Here is a 21575-nt window from a genome sequence, read left to right as displayed (position 1 = left end):
AAAGTGGCTTGTGAGTGTATATTAAGTTTCCTAATGGAATACGTCAATATACCCCCATGTGTTACTTTATAAAGTGTTTAACACATTCAAAAGTAAAAAAAGATAAAATAATTATTCTGAACAAAATGTTATTTTTTTTAGACCTCTTATCCTTTCTCACTTGTACACCTATATCAAACTGATATCCACTCTTAATAGGAAAATACATCTGTGCACTATCCATGCTTTGCACTGACATCTAATCCCAGATAAGTGCACTTCTCAGGGCTTTCTTTTATGTCTGAAATTCCTGAGAGGTATTATGTCTTGCATGTTAAGGAAATAGCTGCTGTGACTAAATTTATTTAACTCCTGCATTCCTGCTCTTACATTCCTGAGCTTCTACGTTTTATGACCTGCTCTCCTCTGCCATGTTGTTTTAGATTGTTTTTATGTAAGTTCAGTTCCTTCCAAACTGGTCGGCAGACATACTCCAGGTGTTAGTTGCTCTCATGAATAATGCATTTTCATGGTAAGTGCAAAGAACAACTCATAACAAAACAATCACAGATAACTTTAATGAGCTTTGAATGAGCCCATCCTTATTCTTTACAGTGCATGTATATCTAAACATTACAGTTCAGCTACAAATAAAGTTGAGCAGATGTTGCTGATAATGAGACAAACAGGTCAGACAATCTTGAGACTTCTCCCCACACCAGGAGGTGGGCTGCTGTTTGTATTCCATCTCCTGGGATCATCTGGACAATCTTTGCTCTGTCTTGCGCTCCTTAGGAATCCAGGGAATGCTGTGGTCCCACGAACGCCTCTTATTGCTGTGTATGTGTGTTCAAATAAGCATGAATCATTGGCATTCATCGTAAGACTTATCTGATCACTGCCCTCACAGTGGTGCCTTCATGAAACATGCCAGTGATCACACTCACACACACCCACCAGTGTCCACCTGAGCTTTAAATGGGGAGCCTTGCCTCATGGAACAAGGAGGTGTTTGTTTGAGGTTGCATATGAGTTCACACAAACATTTCTATGGATAATTATGTATATAGTTAATTATATCAGGGATGTTGTATGATGTTGGGGCCAAGGCTACAAAGGTAAACATTCTTCTGATTATGGATAATTGGTTAGTCTTTAGGCTTAATCTAATTTAGCAGTACTTTTGATGTGGCTGCCTTCATATTTATCGAAACGCCACACATCCTGTTACTGATATAAAGTCTGAAGTAGATTTCTATGTATTTATATATGGATTCACAATTTTCTCACTTTTGAAGTAAAACTTGATCAAACCTCTTTCAGCATTAGTAACCTTTCATGTTTCCTCTTTTAGCTACGAGACTACATCCAGCGAGGACTCCAGTGGAGATGAAAAGTCAAGAGTAGAAGTGGAGGATGAAGACACATCTGAAGTCGTGGTAGAGAAAGAAACAGACAAGGAGTCAGAGGAAGCCGCAGAGATCCAGAGGGCAGATGCTGAGGCTGCTGTTGCTCCTGGTGCTGCTGTTGCTGAAGAGGGAGGTGCTGTGGGTGAAGAGAAAGAGGTTGAGAGGGGCCTATTGGATTTAGAAACTGGCCACGAGCTCCTGCAGGAGGAAGAGGCAGAGAGGTGAGACAAACATGAGCTCTAGATCTTTCTACCTGTTAAGCAAAGTTTTACTGAATGCTTTTTTTCACAAGTATAATAACAGAGATAAACAACACAGACATTAATGTACGGTGAGTTTAAAGTATTCACACCCCTTAAACTTTTTCACATTTTATAATGTTGTATCTGTAAATTTTAATGCATTTTGTTGGGATTTTGTGTCAGGCCAAAGGTATAGTGTATAATAGTTAATTGGAAAGAAAGTTATACATTTGTTTTTTGGTTTTTTTACAATATCTACTGTTAAAATAAAGCCATAACACAGTTTAAAGTTTGCCACAAGTCTTGTAGGGAACACAGCAAACATGTGAAGGAGGGTGGTCTGGGGAGATTAGACCAAAATCAAGCTTTTTATGGCTTACATGGAAAACACTGTTTAGGGTGCACATCTCCCTGAGCATATCATGACTACAGTAAAACATTAATGTTGCAGCATAATGCTTGGGAAATGCATTAAGTCAGCAGGGACAGGTTAGCTGGTCAAAGTTGATAGGAAGATTGATACCGGGAGCTAAATACCAGGAAATTTAATTCATCTGTGCATTTCACTTATCCGAGATTTTGTTGAGGGAGAAACAGGTCTGGGAGGAAAAGCCAGACATCCCTCGTTAGCTCATTGTGGTGAATCCCAAAGCATCCCCAGGCCAGAAGAATATATGGTCTCTCCAGCAGAATCAGGGTGTGCCGCAAAGTCCCCAAGCAGGACGTAACAGGAAAACCCCAAACAGTACCCTAAGCAGATGCCCAAACTGCCTCCACTGATGGTTAAGGCTCTTGATGAGAGACAGACCACAACAACAAGCGAAGACCAGGGCACACTTCTGGAACCAAACCAGCAATGGGAGCTCATGGTGATGAGCGCCTGGTAATCATCAGCACTGAAGAAGCTATTTATCAAACATCCACAAAAATAACGGGAAAGAAGTTTTTCTTGCAGAAAATTATGAATGATGAATGAACAACTGATGAATGATGATAAATAACTCAAAAGACTCATCACTGATTTTTAATTTTAGCTGATAAGAGTAAAGAGACTGAGCTGACGATCTTCCCACAGCCAACTCTACCCAGTCCGAGACAGTTGTGTGGAAAAATGCTTTGTTGCCGTCAGGTCAGAAGAGAATAGTCAGACTGGTTCTAGATGATATATGGAGGTCAGTGAGATATGATATATGTCACTGACCTCCCTGACAGTCACAGACCCAGCCAGACTCTCAGATCTTCATCAACCATCAGCTTCAGTGTTCCTCTAGCTCGCATGTTCACCATGGGGTACAGAACCTTCAGCCTCTCTGCCCCCTGACTCTGGAACTCCCTCCAACCTGACATCCATAACATTGACTTGCTGGACATGTTTAAATCTCCCCTCCATACTTATATTTTAAACTGATATTTCTCATTCTGACAAATATCTTTTCATTGTGTTAACTTTCTTTGAAGTCTCCAATTTTAATGTACATTTTAATTTTTTTTATTTTCTGATTCTTAGTATTTCAATTTAAATTAAATGCATTAGTATTATTAAGTTTGTGATGTGACAAAATGAGGAGAAGTGCAAGGTGTATAAGGACTTTTTCCAGGTACTGTAGCTGAGTATCAGCTTTCTTTTATTTTCAAATTTTATTTCCAACTGAAATTACTCAATAAAAAACAATGAAACTTTAACAGGCAGTAGCCATGTTGGACACCATGGAAATATGCTCATTAGAAAACAGCAGGAAAGAACAGTTTTTTTCAGAGGTATTCTTCAATGTGTAATGTGTTTTATAGGGAGAAAGTTGACAAAGGATTCATTGATGCCTGCATGTATGTAAAGGATCGCATGGAAGAGGTTTCATCTCCAGATAAAGAAATGGTAGGGTATTCTTTTGCTATACTTACAGAGTTTGGTATGTATTTTGTTCTTTATATCAGATTATAAAGCATTTATACACAGGTGATTTTTAAATATCTCTCCGCAGCGTCAGGTGTTAGTGGTGCTCTATCAGGAGTGGTTCAGGGTCTCCAGTCAGAAAGACTCCCAGGCAGATACAGTCAGATTATACCTGAGACAAGTGGGACTGACCACCCCCACTCTGCTGCCATATGTTGTTAACTTGACTGACGGCAATGGAAATATGGCTCTCCACTACAGTGTGTCGCATTCTAACTTCTCTGTGGTCAAGCTGCTGCTGGACACCGGTGAGTTGAGCCCTACACACCTGCCTGCGCTGACAGCGGAATTCAAAATAGACTGGCTTGTAATTAAGTGTCAATGCATTCTTTTAGGTCTTTGTGAAACAGACAATGTGAATAAGGCGGGCTATACTCCAGTGATGCTGGCTGCCCTGACGGCTGCTGAAAGCCCTGATGATCTAGAGGTGGCCGAGCAGCTGCTAAAACTTGGCGATGTCAATGCACGCTCCAGACAGGTAACAGAGTGCAGCATATGCTTTAAGGGATGCGTGGTCTGTCAAAAAATAAAAAAATATATATATTGTTATCTAGAAGTTTCCATTATCTAAAACTGTTGTTTTTTAAGAACTTGTATAGGTATTGAGCTAAATCCTTCAAACGTATTAGGAGTTTTTATCAAACATTTGTTTTGTAAGTTGGTGGCTTTCTAGGAATACGTTAAGTTAAGTTGTTTTGGGTTTTCTTCCAGTTTTTTTTGTGTATCCTAAAAGAAAATGGAAGGTTTCTACAGGTCAGAGCCCTTTGTATAAAGGTGTAATGCAAATGCAAATGATCACCTGTAAAGTAAAAATACAAGAGCCTACTTTGCAGGAATAATAGACATGTATTAAAAACATGTGACTTAAGTTATTGCTGCACAAGAAGGCCTAAGGTTAAAGGTTTCTCAAACATTTTCAGATAAAATAAGTCATACATAGGGCTACATGGTGGTGTATTTGTTAGCACTGTCTAGAATCGCACTGTTCAGCATGGCAGCATGTTGGAGTAGCTCTGTTGTTTATTCTCATGTATTATTTTTAAAACTCGAGTTCCTCCCTTGGTGGAGAAGGTTGGTTAGTTTTTTGGACAGTTGTTCCCTCTGGTGTTAGATGTTGTGCAGCTGAAGGTTTTTTTGCTAATACATTTTTACTATTGGACTTTTATTAAATTTAACCATGGCAACTGGGGGCAGCTGATTTACATCTCATAAGCTCAAATAATACCTCAACTATGACCCCAAATCCACAATGAGTTGAAGAGGAGGTGCCATGGATGCTAAGCAGGAGCAAAGAGAAGAGAGAGAAGACGGAAGTTCAAACAATCTCTTCCTTTGATTAGGATGGGCAATGTGAGATCAATGCGAAACAAGGTGGATGAACTTCAAGCCCCTCCAAGAACCCATTGTACTGAGAATGGAGTATTATGTGTTTCACTGAGACATGGCTGCAGCATCATATCCCTGACTCCTGTGTCTCTCTGCCAGGCTTTCTGACCTTAGAAGCAGACAGAGATTTAAAGAGGAGATGGACTTGCAGTACTTTCGAACAACACATGGTATATTTCAGGACATGTTACAGTGAAGTTTCGTCCCTGCAGCCCAGATATTAAACTGTTAGCAGTACGTTTTTGTCTATATTATTGACCGAGAGAGTTTGCCAGGGTTATTTTGTGCAAATGTGCAAATGTCAAGAATTTGTACATATCTAAAGAAACACCTCCTCTTGGAAACTCAGATCACAGTCTTGTGTTTCTCTGCAGCAAATATAACCCTCTTGTTTAGGGGCAACCTGTAATAAAGAGAACTGTGAGAAAATGGTCACAGGAAGCTGAAGAAGCTCTGCGAGGTTGCTTTGAGGCTACAGATTGGGACGCCCTGTGCCAACATGGAGAGGACATCAATGTCATGACTGAGTGTAGAACCAACTACAGTACACACCAAAGGTTTGGACACACCTTCTCATTCAAAAAGTTGTCTTTGTTTTCATGACTATGAATATTGTAGCTTCACACTGAAGGCATCAAAACTATGAATTAACACATGTGGAATTATATACTGAACAAAAAAGTGTGAAACAACTGAAAATATGTCTTATATTCTAGGTTCTTCAAAGTAGCCACCTTTTGCTTTGATTACTGCTCCGCACACTCTTGGCATTCTGTTGGTGAGCTTCAAGAGGTAGTCACCTGAAATGGTTTTCCAACAGTCTTGAAGGAGTTCCCAGAGATGCTTAGCACTTGTTGGCCCTTTTGCCTTCACTCTGCGGTCCAGCTCACCCCAAACTATCTCGATTGGGTTCAGGTCCGGTGACTGTGGAGGCCAGGTCATCTGGCGCAGCACCCCATCACCCTCCTTCTTGGTCAAATAGCCCTTACACAGCCTGGAGGTGTGTTTGGGGTCATTGTCCTGTTGAAAAATAAATGATGGTCCAACTAAATGCAAACCGGATGGAATAGCATGCTGCTGCAAGATGCTGTGGTAGCCATGCTGGTTCAGTATGCCTTCAATTTTGAATAAATCCCCAACAGTGTCACCAACAAAGCACCCGCACATCATCACACCTCCTCCTCCATGCTTCACGGTGGGAACCAGGCATGTAGTCCATCCGTTCACATCTTCTGCGCCGCACAAAGACACGGTGGTTGGAACCAAAGATCTCAAACTTGGACTCATCAGACCAAAGCACAGATTTCCACTGGTCTAATGTCCATTCCTTGTGTTCTTTAGCCCAAACAAGTCTCTTCTGCTTGTTGCCTGTCCTCAGCAGTGGTTTCCTAGTAGGTATTTTACCATGAAGGCCTGATTCACACAGTCTCCTCTTAACAGTTGTTCTAGAGATGTGTCTGTTGCTAGAACTCTGTGTGGCATTGACCTGTTCTCTAATCTGAGCTGCTGTTAACCTGCAATTTCTGAGGCTGGTGACTCGGATGAACTTATCGTCCGCAGCAGAGGTGACTCTTGGTCTTCCTTTCCTGGGGCGGTCCTCATGTGAGCCAGTTTCTTTGTAGCGCTTGATGGTTTTTGCGACTGCACTTGGGGACACTTTCAAAGTTTTCCCAATTGTTCGGACTGACTGACCTTCATTTCTTAAAGTAATGATGGCTACTCGTTTTTCTTTACTTAGCTTGTCATTATGTTCGAAATAGCTCGGACCCACATACAGAGAACACTCAGGAGGAGGAAGTAAAATAAAGATTGCTTATTGAAGATATAGTCAGCAACAAAACGGACGAAATATCTCACTGCAAGGAGAGAAGTGAAGAGAATGGATGAGTACGGATAATGGAGGGAAAAACGAAACTAAGAGCTAATAGTTATTTTGATACTGAAATCGGCTTACTGAGTTATGGTGGTCAGGTCGCCAGGGGGAATGAGATTCAGGATCCAGGTCTTAAGCAGGTATACCCATAGAGAGTTCACTTGGTGCTGTTCTGTGGAGCTCAAGTTACAGTAAACAAGTTCGATGTGCGGTGGCTTACGTTGGCGGGTGGACAGGGTACGCTTGTGGCTTGGCTCAGGAGACGAAGAGGACAGGAAGCTGCCAGCTTGATGCGAATCCAAACGAAGGTAGATCACAGGGTAGGAATCCTTAGAACGAAGACAGGCTTGATCGTCCAGAGTAACTTTCAGAAACGTAGTCCAGAAAACTATAGACAAAGCTTAGGCTTTGGATCTATGTCACTGAGAGTTAAACGAGGTCGAAGTATGAAGCATAACTTGGAGTGGTGCTAGAGTTTGTACCACTGTGGCAAAAACACTCTCGCATTGAAGTGCTGGCAGCCTCCTGCTTAAGTACTCCTCCTGGCAATCAGTGGAATAAGTCGCACCTGTCACCCAGCACACCTGAGAGCTCCAGCACCACCTGAGAATGAGCACATGTAGCAAGCACAAAAACACAAACCCAGATCCTGACATAGCTCCTTTTTTCTTGCCATAATACAAATTCTAACAGTCTATTCAGTAGGACTATCAGCTGTGTACTGTATCCACCTCCTGCACAACACAACTGATGGTCCCAACCCCATTTATAAGGCTTGAAATCCCACTTATTAAACCTGACAGGGCACACCTGTGAAGTGAAAACCATTTCAGGTGACTACCTCTTGAAGCTCATCAACAGAATGCCAAGAGTGTGTGTAGCAGTAATCAAAGCAAAAGGTGGCTACTTTGAAGAACCTAGAATATAAGACATATTTCCAGTTGTTTCACACTTTTTTGTTCAGTATATAATTCCACATGTGTTAATTCATAGTTTTGATGCCTTCAGTGTGAAGCTACAATATTCATAGTCATGAAAACAAAGACAACTCTTTGAATGAGAAGGTGTGTCCAAACTTTTGGTGTGTACTATAGTTGGTTCTACACTCAGTCATGACATTGATGTCCTCTCCATGTTGGCACAGGGCGTCCCAGTCTGTAGCCTCATAGCAACCTCGCAGAGCTTCTTCAGCTTCCTGTGACCATTTTCTCACAGTACTGTATATGGCCTTCTGTGTGGATAACACCATCCCCACCAGAAAGGTTTGATGCTTCCCCAGTAACAAACCCTGGATCACCAGTGACCTGAAGGACCTGCTTAACAAGAAAATAAGAGCCTTCAGAGAGGGAGACAGGGAATTAATGAGGAGTATACAGAAGCAACTTAAAGTCAAGATAAGAGACAGCAAGGAGGTGTACAAGAAGAAGCTGGAGAGCAAGCTCCAGCAAAACAATATCAGAGATGTGTGGACAGGGATAAAGAAGATCACAGGCTTCAAGCAAGAGGAAGATCGGACAGATGGATGTCTGGACAGAGTCAATGAACTAAACACATCATTTCAATAGGTTTAGTTCAGAAACAAGCTCAGCATCATGCTTTCCTTCCCACAGCCAATCAGACATCCTACCCTCCTTTGACTTACAGCTTTACTGTCACACCTCAAAAGTTTTATCTTCCGCCTCAGACATGGACCATTCTGCTTTTACATGTTTTCCTTCAACCAGATCAGAAGATGCTGATGCTCCCTTTGCCTCCCCCTTCCACCAGTGTGTCTCAAGAAGTCAGGTGAAGTGGCTGCTGGAGAGATTGAACCTGAATACAGCTGCAGGTCCAAATGGTGTCCTGAAAGTCTGTGCAGAGCAACTCTGTGAGATTCTGCAGCACCTCTTCAACTTTTGCCTGGGCCAGTAGAGGGTTCCGGTGTTGCGGAAGACCTCATGTTTTGTTTCGGTATCAAAGAAAACTCACCCATCAGTGACTATAGACCTGTTGCCCTGACATCCCCCATCATGAAGGTCCTAGAGAGACTCCTGTTGGCCCACCTGAGTAAGCAAACAATGAGGACCCATCAGGACCCTCTTCAGTTTGCTTATCGCCCTGGAGTTGGAGTTGAAGATGGCATCATATACCTTCTTCAACAAATCCACTGTCATCTAGACAAAGCAGGCAGCACTATGAGGATCATGCTATTTTACTTAACCAGTGCATTTAACACAATACAGCCTGATCTACTTTGTCAAAATCTCCACAAGACTCAGGTGGAGGCCTCAATAATCATCTGGATCAAAGATTATCTGACAAACAGACCACAGTTTGAGAGACTGAAGGGTTGTGTGTCTAACCAGGTAGTCTGCACCACATGAGTACATCAGGAGACTGTGCTTTCACCATTCCTTTTCACTCTCTACATCTCAGACTTCCAGAACAAACAGACTCCTGACATCTGCAGAAATACCCTGATGATTTGGCAGTCGTAGAATGCATCAGAGATGGACAAGAAGCTGGTGGAAGCTGGTGGACCACTTTCTGGCATAGTGTAGAACAATCATCTAATCTTGAACATGAATAAAACAAAGAATATGATAGTAGATTTCAAGAGAAACAGGGATTAAACCATTTCCAAATACCTTGGTCTTCACCTGGACAACAGACTGCAGTGGAGATGCAATTGTGAATCTGTCTACAGGAAGGGACAGATCAGGCTGTACTTCTTGCGGAAGCTTAGGACCTTCGGTGTTTGCAACAAGATGCTGCATATCTTCTATAAGTCTGTTGTGGAGAGTGTGATCTCTTCTGCCTTCCTCTCTAGGGGTAGCAGCATCAGAGCCAGGGACTTAAAACAGGTCAGCAAGCTTATAAAAAAGGCTGGCTCTGTTCTAGGGATTCCTCTGGAACCTCTGGAGGTCATTGTGCGAAGAAGGACTCTTCTTAAAATTAACATTATGGAGAACCCCGACCATCCTCTTAATGAGACTGTTGTACAACAACAGAGTGTCTGCTGTAAGACAGACCACTACAGGAGATCCTTCAGCATCTACAAGGCATAAATGAGCTACAACAACATTTAATTTCCCTTTGGGATTAATTAGTACTTTTGACTTGACTTGAATTGCCTTGCAGCAGGAAGGTCCTTACTTCAAATCCTTTCTGCAAGGGGTGTGCATGTACTCCTGGGTTCTCTCTGGGTGCTCCGACTTCCTTCCACACGTCAAAAACATGATCAATGATTTAATTAGTCTCTCTAAACTGCTCCTAGAAGTCAGTGCATGTATGTATTGTTGTTTGTCCTGTGTGTCTTTGTGTTGCCTTGGGACAGACTGGCAACCTTCCAGGACATGTACCATGTCTCCGGCCCAGTGACTCCTGGAGGTAGGCACTATCTCTTCTGAGACTGCAAGGATAAGCTTGTATATACAATGGATAAATAATTGATATATTTTTTTGCTTTTTTATTTGCAATGTTCTCATCTGTTGAACTGAATTCTCAAAAAGAAATGTGGCTATTAATTGCTCTCTTGTACTTCTCATTGTATTCCCTTCTTCATGTTTACTCAGCTTTGCAGACTCCATACCCATCTCCATGTCTTACTTTTGTATCTGCCCTCTGTTAACTTCTAATTCTAATCTGCCGCTTTTTCTCTATTCTTGTCTTTCTTCAGGCTGGCCAGACTGCTCTAATGCTCGCAGTGAGCCATGGCCGCGTTGCCATGGTGAAGCTGCTCCTGAGCTGCGGTGCGGATGTGAATGCCCAGGACAGCGAGGGATCTAGTGCCCTGATGTGTGCTTCCGAGCACGGACACACGCACATTGCTAGTTTGCTGCTGGAGACAGGTCGCTGTGATATAGGGCTCACAGATAAGGTACCCTGTCATGTTGTAAGTCTAAAATATGCTGTAAACAGGACCATTGTGAGACAGTTTAGAGTAGTGGATTCAAAACACTTTTGCTTCTGAACAACAAAATACCAGAATAACAGATTTATGACCACAGCTAACATGTCATGATTTCTAATAAGGTAGTTGAACAAATCCACAATAACAATACAATCAACTTGCTATTTTTTTTATCTTGTAACAATCACTAACTCCTTGAATGTCTCATGACCTGTTTATTGTCTGAACATAACCAAGGCTAACTAAAGATGCACCTAGACATTTGCTGAGTGACAGAATTGGCCAGTTTTCTATCTGGCTGGTCCTGACTGGTGACCAGCAGGTCAGAAATGTAAAAATCTGATTTTTTTTCAATCAGTGAACTCACCACACATAAGCACTACCAGGTTTCACTAACAGCAGTCTTTGGTGTGGACACTTGGTGTGAAAGAAGACTCAGAATTAACTAATTTCAGTATTAGTGAGGGGTTTAAAATATCAAGTCAGGGGAAGCAAGGATATGTAAGAATCATTTTAACAGGAAAAAGTCTTCTCTATGACCTGTTGAGACGTGTTCCTGTAGGCTGGGTGGGAGCAAGACTTTGAGCAGAAGATTAAAATTAACACCAAATTTGATCAGTTTTATCCTTTTGAGCTTTCAAAATCTGTTTGTTATAGAACATGCTGGATTTGGGAACGTTGGAAGCCTTAAGGAAATTTCAGTGCTAACATAAGGGTCTACATTCTCAAGGGAATAACCTGTATAACCCCTTTTCCACTAGTGCCTACTTAGCACTGTTCAGAATGGCTCTACATGCTTTTTCGGCTTTTCCATAAGTAACAGTTACGTGAAACTGGTCCCTGCCTCCTTGCGCTTCCTTGCAAGCCGACCTGTGCTGAAAACGCAAACTCAGAAGACTGTCGGGCACTAATTAGGTAGGGGGTGGCGTCACTAGTCACAGTATATTTTAATAACTATTATTATAACTAATATCTTCAACCATTAAATTGTTGTACACTGGACGTATTGTGTATATAACCACTGTGGGCTAAAACCTATTTCTAACTTAGCAGTCCACTCTAAAAATAACTTCCCTCTTCTCCTGTACGTATTCGTCTTGTTGTGTTTCGTCTTGCGTCCCGCAGCATTCTCTGGCTCTCTTCTTTCACTCCGGATCTGACAACAGCCATAGACTGGGCAGCAGTTAAGGCTGTTGTTGTGTTTGTGTCACTACAAATCACATCACGTTACTTTTTCGGACAGTGGGGCCGCCTTGCCATTGACGATCCCAGCCACATTGAGTATGGTTCTCAGTTGTAATGAAAAACGAACCAAACTGTCTTGAGCCGACCCGACCAGACCTGACCTGAAATGTGTTGAGTAGAGTAGGTACTAATAAAAAATGTGCATATGTTAGTAAAGCTAGGCACTAGCTAGGCACTAACCTCTAATATAATTTGTTGGAAAAAAAATCTCGTCTTTTTGACTTTGATTTAAAATCATTGTGAAACACTGTTTTAGAGTGACATCTCAGCTCCTAATATATAGAATTAACGGCCCCTTATTGCAGAAAGGCTAGAAATAAGTTTGTATGTATTTTTATAGGATCATTTTTAAAAAGAAATCTGAATCATCAATTGGGACTTTAAAGCTTTATAATACCCAGTGACACTAATTTCCATAGTGCATTTTAGAGCATTTTATTGCAAATGTAAAGACAGTGCATTTTTAGAGTAGGCTGCTAAGTTAGAATTAGGTTTTAGCCCAATATTGTAAACAGTGACTACCATAAATAAAGTCTAACAACTGAATCTAGAAAAAAGAATGTAGTTTTATATTGTCAAAAAAGTATTTAAATGTAAAATGTAAAGGTATTCATGCATCAGTAGATTGCTGCATGAATAAGGTTGTCCGTCTTTACAAATGCAGTTCTTTACATATGCAGAAATTAAAGACAAAATAAGCCTATGTACCACCCAAAGATTCCTACACCGCCACTGTAAGGCCAGTGTGGGTGCAGTGACGCGTGTCATACTTGGTACAGAAAGGAAATGGAGAGCAACATAGCTCAGGGACATGAAATGTTTCACTTATAAAATACAGTGCAGCGACAGACTAGGCGGTGGTCTCAAAATTAATTCACTTGTATTTTCCACCATGATGTACTTATACATGAAGCATGAATTAGCTTTTAGTATAATTTAGTTCACTCCTTGACTTCAACATTAATTATTTTCATTTTTTATTAAATTACTGATCACACCAGTCCTTCTGTTTGACTCACACACATCCAGGTTTCTTATTGGGTATTGGACTTCTCTGTGTTTGGTGCCAAGTTCAGAGTTTTTTCTAAGTCATTTGTTTCTCTCGAGCATCCTGAGATTAATTTTGTTGTAGGCTGGAACCTCATAAGAAATAATAAAATAAACTGTATACTTTAGAAAATCAAAAATACATGAAGTTCTACCTTTACGTCCTCCTACAATCCAAATATGTACCACCTTTAAAGTTTTTGCTGCATAACATCATGGGAGCACAAATTGTATTTTGTGGTAGTTGAAACAAACATGAAGTGTCCTCCACTCCACTCTGGTCAAGCTGGTCTAATCATTTTGAATTACACTACATGAATTTAAATCAGTTTCATAGCCCAACACAATGTGAAATAGAGAATATTTGCCCTGGAATGAGGCAACTATTTCCCCTATGGTTGACTTTTTTCTCAGCATACAGTTTCGTCTGCTCTCATTTGTTATATCAACTAATATCTAGCCTTTGATTAGAGGAATAACTTGCCATGACTCGCTGCCTGATAGATCGAGAAAGATACACATATTATCACAAAACACTGTCTGTGGTGTCATCTGTGGAAATTTACTACTCTATTAGTTTTGATTGATGTCTCGGTGTCAAGTACACAACACCTCTCCTAGTATAAAAAGATGGGTTTCCAAGTACTTGTGTTTGGAGAGGTTTGTTCTCTTAGTGGCAGGTTATGGAGACCATTAACCACAAGGTCATGGACTCATAATAAGCTTTCTCATTTGTTCTAAATTGCAAGTGGAACATGATGTGAATTCTTGACAACATGCCCACAAAAATAGTACTTTTCTTTTTTTTTTTACAGCGGGATTTTGGCAGATTTTGCATACACAATCTACAAAACTAATCCTAGCAGCAGGCAACTCTAATTTCTATGGTTTTACATTTTAGAAACGTACACATGCCATGAATGCTGGCAGACCATGAGTCATTGTGAGGGCAACCTTTATCATAGTGTCTATTAACTGCCAGTTGTAAAGCAATATCCTTAATAATATTGTGCATGCCGTAATAGTTATCTGCCTAAAAGGCTGCTATATGTCAAAAAGCAATAAATGAATCATAAACAAGTTGGCTACATTTGAAGCAACAGCTTATGGGAGTCTTAAACATCTACTTTTTGTACTTCTTATAGCAGCTAGCTAATGTAGTGCTAATGGAAGCTTTCGCATAAGCAGAAAAAAGTAGAGATTTGGTCTCTGATGTTTTTTACACAGTAAGTAGTAGGATCTATGAAAAAATACATTGTTTAGAATATTATTGTTTTATTTTATTAGTTGAGTAAAATTGCTATTATTTTCAGCTACCACAAGGTGGGTTGGAAACCTTGTCAACTTACCTTTCCCACCAAGAACATACAAATGTTTGCCCTGTATCTAAATAAATACTTCACAGTGATAGTTGGTGGTTAGTAATTGCCTATAATAATGCAACTTACTCAATAATAGCAATGTTGAAAACTACTGCAGAAACTGTACAATACTACAATATTTATTGCGCTCAATTCTATAGCAAAATGGCAAAAATAAATAAACGGTTTATAATTGTTTCAGCTACAACTGAAACATTGTCTCATTAGAGTTTTAAACTACAGCATGTCTAAGTTCTTGCAGCAACTAGGTGTGCTGCAATGCAATGGGTACATTTTAGCAAAACAGAAAGTATTGGACATTTTATTTAAACAGTGCCACAGATATTTGTAGCAGGATGTCCACTAATTAAAACATTCTAAATGATTTTGCTGTTGCTCTAGTTTTAGGTGTAACTTTTTGTTAAGTGAAGTCCTGGGGAATGTGAAACCCCACCTCCCATTTCCCACAGATTTAATTGGTGATGCCGATGTTTGCAATATTTCTATATAAAGAGTACAACAGCAACTTAGTGGTTACTAATTGCCAATTAATAAGCTAAAAATATTTAAACTAAGATTTCTTCAAAGTTGCTTTGTTTTTAATGGGGGGGGGGGGGTCTGGAGCTACTTTCACCAGAGCCCCACTTTGGACAGATATTTGATGCAGATGTTTGCTCTGTATCTACCTATGCCTGTTTTCCATTCATGGCTCCACCACCATACAGCTCCAATCCGCACGAAAGCTGTTGTGTTTCCATTGATTCACTGACGACTGGAGTTATGGCTTCGGTGTGAGCCTACCAAACATGAGCTACGTTTCAAGTACAAACATGCGAAGACAAATAAACACTCTGTGCCGCACACCATGTCCTCCAGCGGTTATTTCCAACCACCACCAAGGCTTTCGGTTTGACCCACTCCGGCCATTGTGGTTCTTCATATTTTTGTAGTCGCTTGTGGGTTATTTGAGCTTTCCCTGGCACTGCTGTGTGCGGTAAAATCTGTAGGTTGTTATTCTCTCTGCTACCTTGGTGAACACTTTCCCATGCCACTGACATGGCCAATCAATGAACAGCACATTTCAGCCCCAATGGGACCTGCTGACAAGCAGGTACCAAGAAAGCCAATACTGGGCTGGTAAAGCCATGGTCGCAAAACAAGCCGAGTGGAGTGGAGCAGAGCCCATGAAAATTGGGTATTAGAGGTCAACTAAGTAGTAAATATCTGCTGAAATGGGTGCAAAGTGTTAAAAATGTAAAAAATGTATTACACTACTATTACAGGATTGGGTTATGTGAGTTTTACGATGCTACTTTTCTAGCCTTCTGCTGCAGTTAGCTGTGCTGCATTGCTAATGATAGCTTGAATGTAAACAGGAATAACTGGCAATCTGATTTACGCAGTTATTTTTATATAACATACAAAATACAGTCAAATACACTTTTAGTAGGATTGCTGCTTATTAAAAAATGCAATATTGTTTGGATTTGATTCTCTTGAATATAGTCACTATTGCTTTTCGTCACCCCACCCTCCATTTCCGAAAGCTGTTTGACTGAATATACAGACGTTTGTTTTGTATCTGCATTATTAGCACAACAGCTGCTTTATTTATTTAATTGTTTTCTTGTGATGGACAGAATCATATCCTAAATCTGAGATGTATTTAACATTTTAGTATGAATTTAAATAAAATATTTGGTTTTAATGTTGCAGTTTTTATATTAGAGAGTGCGTTACCTTGTTTACCACAATGTCTGAATAGATTGTGCTTTAAAAATGTGCGTCATAATTTATTGTCAATTTAGTTTGCAGATTATGTCAGTATCTGATCTTTATGTAAACATGAAAAGAAAAACGGTCAAAAAGGTATTTATTTTTAAACCACTTTTTGTAAGTTTTTGCTCAGAATCTTTTAGGCGAATAACAATTTCAGTATATTCCAATCTCTTTAATTTTTGTTGAAAATGTTTAATATACAGTCAGCATTCTTTTTCATAGGTTAGTTTATGAGACTATGATTCATTCTGTTTCTGTAAATCTTGGCTGGTATTAAGCATTAAAATAGACTAGAATTGTAAAGGCTTTATAAGAGACTGCTCTCATGTTCTAATCTGGGCAGGGGAATTATTCCTGGAGCTGCTGTGCATAAACTAGCACAACACTGCCACTGTAAGGATTACACAGGCCACTGCAACATGTCATATTAAGCCCACATTGCATCTTCATTTTTTTCCCCAGAATGGTCAAACAGCCCTGTCGGTGGCAGAAGCAGCTGCTCAACAAGACATCATTGATCTTCTAAAATCCCATGCATCGGAGCCTACATCTGCTGCAGACTTCCTCTGAGTTCTACACAGTTTTCCAAACCATTCCAGGTCAACAACTGCCTCTATTTCCATGATCCTCTTCCTACAAACTGAAGGGAAAAAAGGCTAAACTAAATACTGTATATGACGCCATATAAGATAAGCATGGATCTGCCTTTTGGACCTCTGGAAATGGAGCGTTTCTTTTATGCCTCGGCTATAATGTCCTGTGGGGTTTATGCTGATGAAATGATTAATGAGGGTTCATCAAATTGAAAATCAGACATTGCTGTAGCAACAAATTGCAACCAACAGCAGATTAAGCAGGGCACAGGGTAAGAATGGAAAAAAATGGAGGAAACCTCTAAACTGCTGCATCTTAATATAAACTAACTCTTAAAGCAAAATACTAAGCACATGATCTACCTTTTAAATATATAAAGTATAACGTTATTTCTATTTTCTTTAATGACATTGACATTGTTTGTTTTTCATATTTGGACATAAGCCATTATTAAGAGTGTAATATATATAGAATGTTATTCTAATAGATTATGATCATACAGAGACTGTATTTTCTACTGCACCTTTTTTATTATCTATGTGTACAGTAAATATGCATCTACTCAACTCCAGAGGAATCTATATATCCAGGAATTATAAAAGAAGACGTCAAATAATGAATCATTTCTCCACAGTGGTCATGTTTTTCACGTGGTTCCTGAGTGATCATCATTTGTGAGTTATTGAAAAACAAATGGTTTAGTCTAAATGAATTTCAGTATTTTTTCTAACAATATATTGAGGCTGGAAAAAGTCAAGTCAAGAGATTGTACTGAGCTGCATGCTAATTCAGTTACTCTCCCTACCGGCTGTTTTAAATATAGTACCACACACCAGTATGTTGTAATACTGTTTGTGATCATGAGCTCTCTGTTGTCATCCATGAAAAAAAAAAAAAAAGTATTTGTTTGGAATCGAATCATGTATGCAACACATGCAGAATGCACAATGAATGTTGGGCTGGCTGTGACACATTCCAAGAGAAAGGAAAGTGTAGCAAGTTTAACTAACCCTGCATGGATGACAAGATTAACCTGAACTGTCAGCAAAAGACTTTGCATCATTCTAGATAGGGACTTTATTCCAAATATATCTATATCTAGAGACTTTTAATTAACGCAGGTGATGAAGGAGTCTATAAATTGTGCAACTTTGTTCATCAGGTTCTCGTATCCAAGACTTAGAAAAACACACCTGACAAATTAAAATCCTCAGCAGGGAGTTTTGTTTGCAATAAGAAGCAATAAAAAATATTACATTGTCAGTCATAAATCATGCAGGTGGTGGAACAATGGTCTAGCCTTAATTGGATAACTGTTATTATTTTAGAGCTGAGGTTTTATTTTCCAGGATAACAGATGTTCCTCTGAGGAGTCTTTTCTAATGGAGTTCATTGCAGGAGTGTGGTCTAAAGAAATGTTTTCAATGAAACATTACTTCCACAAAGACCACAACAAATGTCAAACATTAAAGGATGTTTACACGATCAAAGGGGATAAGATAAAATAATTCAGCAAATATTTAAACAACACACCAGTCCCCTTCCTGATAAAAATGTGCGCAAAGCTATAAAATAAATTCTGGAACTTTTGCTGGTAATACTTTCTACAGTCCCCTTTGTCCACCTAGATAGCACTTAGCCATTTCCTATAACAATTCACAAGATTGGAGCACACAGGGAGAGGAATCTTTGACTAATAATCTATACAAGATGGAGATGGTGATGAAAGAAGGTTAATTTACTACCTGATTAACAATGTCTGTCTTGAATCTGCTATATCTTCTAAATCATTGCCCCGATGAAAGACCTGATACTGGCCCATTTTCAGTGTTCTGGTAGAGGTCACCAAATGTTTACAGTTAATGTCCTGGTATTCCAAAGAGTTCATGCCCACAGCATCATAAATACTCTACTATACTTAGCAGTGGGCATGTAGTGCTTTTCCACATATTCATCTTTTGTTTCTTGCTGCATCCACATGGAGCGTATGTTGCCAAAAATATCAATATCATTCTGATCTGAATAAAGCATTTGGTTTCCGTTAAGGTCACAGTAGAATATAGCAAACTGCACATAATTGTGGCACCAATAATTTTTATCCATACATCAATTTTCTAGAACTGCTTAATTCTTCCTTGTCGAGATGGAGCTTGTGCCTATCACCAGCAGTCAATGCTGGAAAGGTGTGTACATTTTGGAGAGGTCCATCACAGGGCACCAACTATTTTTTCATAAACCATTTTTCCCTAAAACCAGTGCCAATAAACGTGGATTGATCTATATTTGGGACCTGGTTAAATCTGATTTATTTTGGGGTAAATCCATTTGCAAGTGTCAATAGAAGTACAAGTCAAAGAATATTGATTGTCATTCAAGTTAAAAAATGTAATACCTGTGAGTAACAATCTAATCTGCATGATAAAATCCATTTCTTTGTGTTGAGGGAAGACTTCAGGAAATTAATCAAACCGGAGGATTTCTTGCACAATTTTATCATAACTGTTAACAACATTTAGGCTCTACTTATCTCTAAAATTTGATTCCAGTTTTATTAATTTTCCTTTTTAATGAATTTATTTGCTTTCCTGACACTTTACCAAAGTATATTCTTTTCTATTCTAATTTTCTTTTGCAGTGTGTTCACCCCATCGATCCCACATAAACTAAATCAGGATTTGGCACATAACTGGGAATCTAACTATAATATAGAAGATGCTATTTATAAGACGATATATAAAACTCAGACATAAAACTTAACTTTTTACAGATGGTTTAAATAATAGCACACATTTTGATGTAGCATTAATTAATCTCTGTGCTACAGTTACATGTTAAAACAAGAGATATAGACATGAGTTCCTTTTACACAGCTGAGGGATGGTCTAACCTGTGCTGGGAGAAGTGTCTGGTCTTCCGTGCCTACACATCTTTATGGAAATTTATGTTTAATCCAGTGTGACCCAGATATTGTAAAATTTCACATCTGGTTGATCACCAAAGACCTGAAATTTGTTCCACATGGGGATAAACATGTGTGTTTTCTTCTGTTAATCCAGCCAAATACATGTACATAAAGTATTGTGAAAAGTATATAACAAGTATTGTCTGACAGTCTTACAAATATATGAGGTATTTATTCTAAATGCTATATTTTTACCATATATATATACATATATAACAAAATTATATATGCATGGAGACAAAAACTCAAGTAATAGTGCTTGAGGCAAACTTGGTTGTGATTATTTCACCTAACGTTTACTGATTGAATGTTTGTGATAACATGTGTGACTTGGTAAGGTTGTGGATTACCGTGTGCTCATCATGCTAATTTGGAAATGTGCAGGGAAACAGCAAAAAGTGATCTCCTGCAGACTTGAGCTATGAGGGCAATGTCTCCCTTGTTTGAATATTAATCTGAGAGTCCATAAATATGACAAGATTCAAATGTCAAAAATATTTACTTTTCTGTAATATTCAATGTGGAACAAGCTTGTATCTAACAGACCAGAGAACTACTTCTAAATAAATAAACATTTCAAAAGTTATCTAATGTTTTGTCTGTCTTTATTGAAGCCATTATTCTTAAGGCATGGCTGATTCCATTAATTCAAGTTCCTGTTTTAGAGTGCTGTGAAAACGTACTTCCCTCCGCCATTTATCCTGTTTTTATTTTTGTCACACTTAAATGCTTCAGATCATTCAATACACTTTAATATCACACAATATTATGTGTAAATGCAAAAGAAAAAAAAAACAGTTTGCAGATCATTATTTCAATTCTAACGCAAAACCTCATCCTATGTGAAAAAATAATTGGGGACAACAACTGCCATCAAGGGTTTGTGTGTTTTACATTGCAGTGGAGGAATTTTGGCCCAGTTTGCATTGCCAAAGTGGTTTAATTCCACCACATCATAGGGTGTTTGAGCATAAATTGCCTGATTAGGTTCACTTCACAGCACCTGAATTGGTTTTAATTCTGGTCTTTGACTAGGCCTCTCCAAAACTTTTTTTTTTTTTATCCGGAGGTGGACTTGTGGGTGTGCTTCAGATCAAAGTTCTGCTGCCAAATCCTAAATGTGTTTGAGCTTAACATTAAAAACAGATGTCTGGTGGTAATTCTTCAAGAATTTCATCTAAATTATTTGGTAACTAGGTTTAAATACTGTATATCAGAGAATAATAGCTTTGATTTCTGTGTTTGCTTCAAATGCAACATTAAACTTGCCCTCCCCAGACAGATGCTGCCTTCTGACCTGTGATGTAGCTGCTACAGAGTAAATTACTAAATAACCCTCTATTTATTCTGTAGGATCACTTTTCTAAACAAATACAAACGTCTTCACACAAAAACTTTTTCTAAGCTTTTATCTAAGCTTTTTTTTACTAATTTTACCAAGCAGTTCAGTAGGGAAATGTAAAAATAATAAGCAGGCTAATTCAGAATTTCCCTTATCTGTAAGTTCAAAAATTAATAAAAAGGTTTTAGAGACACTTTGACAAACAGCTCAAGAAATCTAGATTAGATTGGGAGTTTTCATTATAATGATGTGACAGTAAATGTGTTTATTCAGTTGGGCTAGTGTACCCTGAGCAGCATAGATTAGGTTGTTGTAAATGTTTTCCAATTTTTAATGTACATTTTATGGTTTACAAAGCTGCTGTGGGGACATATTTCCTGTGTAGGAATTAGAAAAGGGATGATAAGATGTTTGGGAAAATCATGACAACAAATTATGACATTTATTTTAATTATATTGTGAAATATGATTAATATACAAACATCACAAATAGTTTCTATTGTAATTGTCTC

The 21575-nt window shown here is 39.0% G+C and overlaps 1 protein-coding gene across 3 annotated transcripts in view; it reads left to right on the top strand.

Annotated features, from left to right (window-relative positions):
• kank4 (KN motif and ankyrin repeat domains 4) overlaps positions 1-20307 on the top strand; it is a 117498-nt gene extending 97191 nt beyond the window's left edge. For all 3 annotated transcript variants that reach the window (XM_047375055.1, XM_047375054.1, XM_047375056.1), the window contains 6 exons: positions 1334-1609; positions 3419-3503; positions 3610-3829; positions 3917-4059; positions 10500-10700; positions 16628-20307. In XM_047375055.1, coding sequence (XP_047231011.1) covers positions 1334-1609; positions 3419-3503; positions 3610-3829; positions 3917-4059; positions 10500-10700; positions 16628-16735 — 1033 coding nt within the window. In that variant the 3' untranslated portion in view covers positions 16736-20307. The remainder of the gene's footprint in view (positions 1-1333; positions 1610-3418; positions 3504-3609; positions 3830-3916; positions 4060-10499; positions 10701-16627) is intronic.
• Positions 20308-21575: the final 1268 nt, after the last annotated feature.

This window comes from Girardinichthys multiradiatus, chromosome 9, assembly GCF_021462225.1.
Source record: "Girardinichthys multiradiatus isolate DD_20200921_A chromosome 9, DD_fGirMul_XY1, whole genome shotgun sequence".
Lineage (NCBI taxonomy): Eukaryota > Metazoa > Chordata > Actinopteri > Cyprinodontiformes > Goodeidae > Girardinichthys > Girardinichthys multiradiatus.
This window is presented reverse-complemented; position numbering and strand designations above follow the sequence as displayed.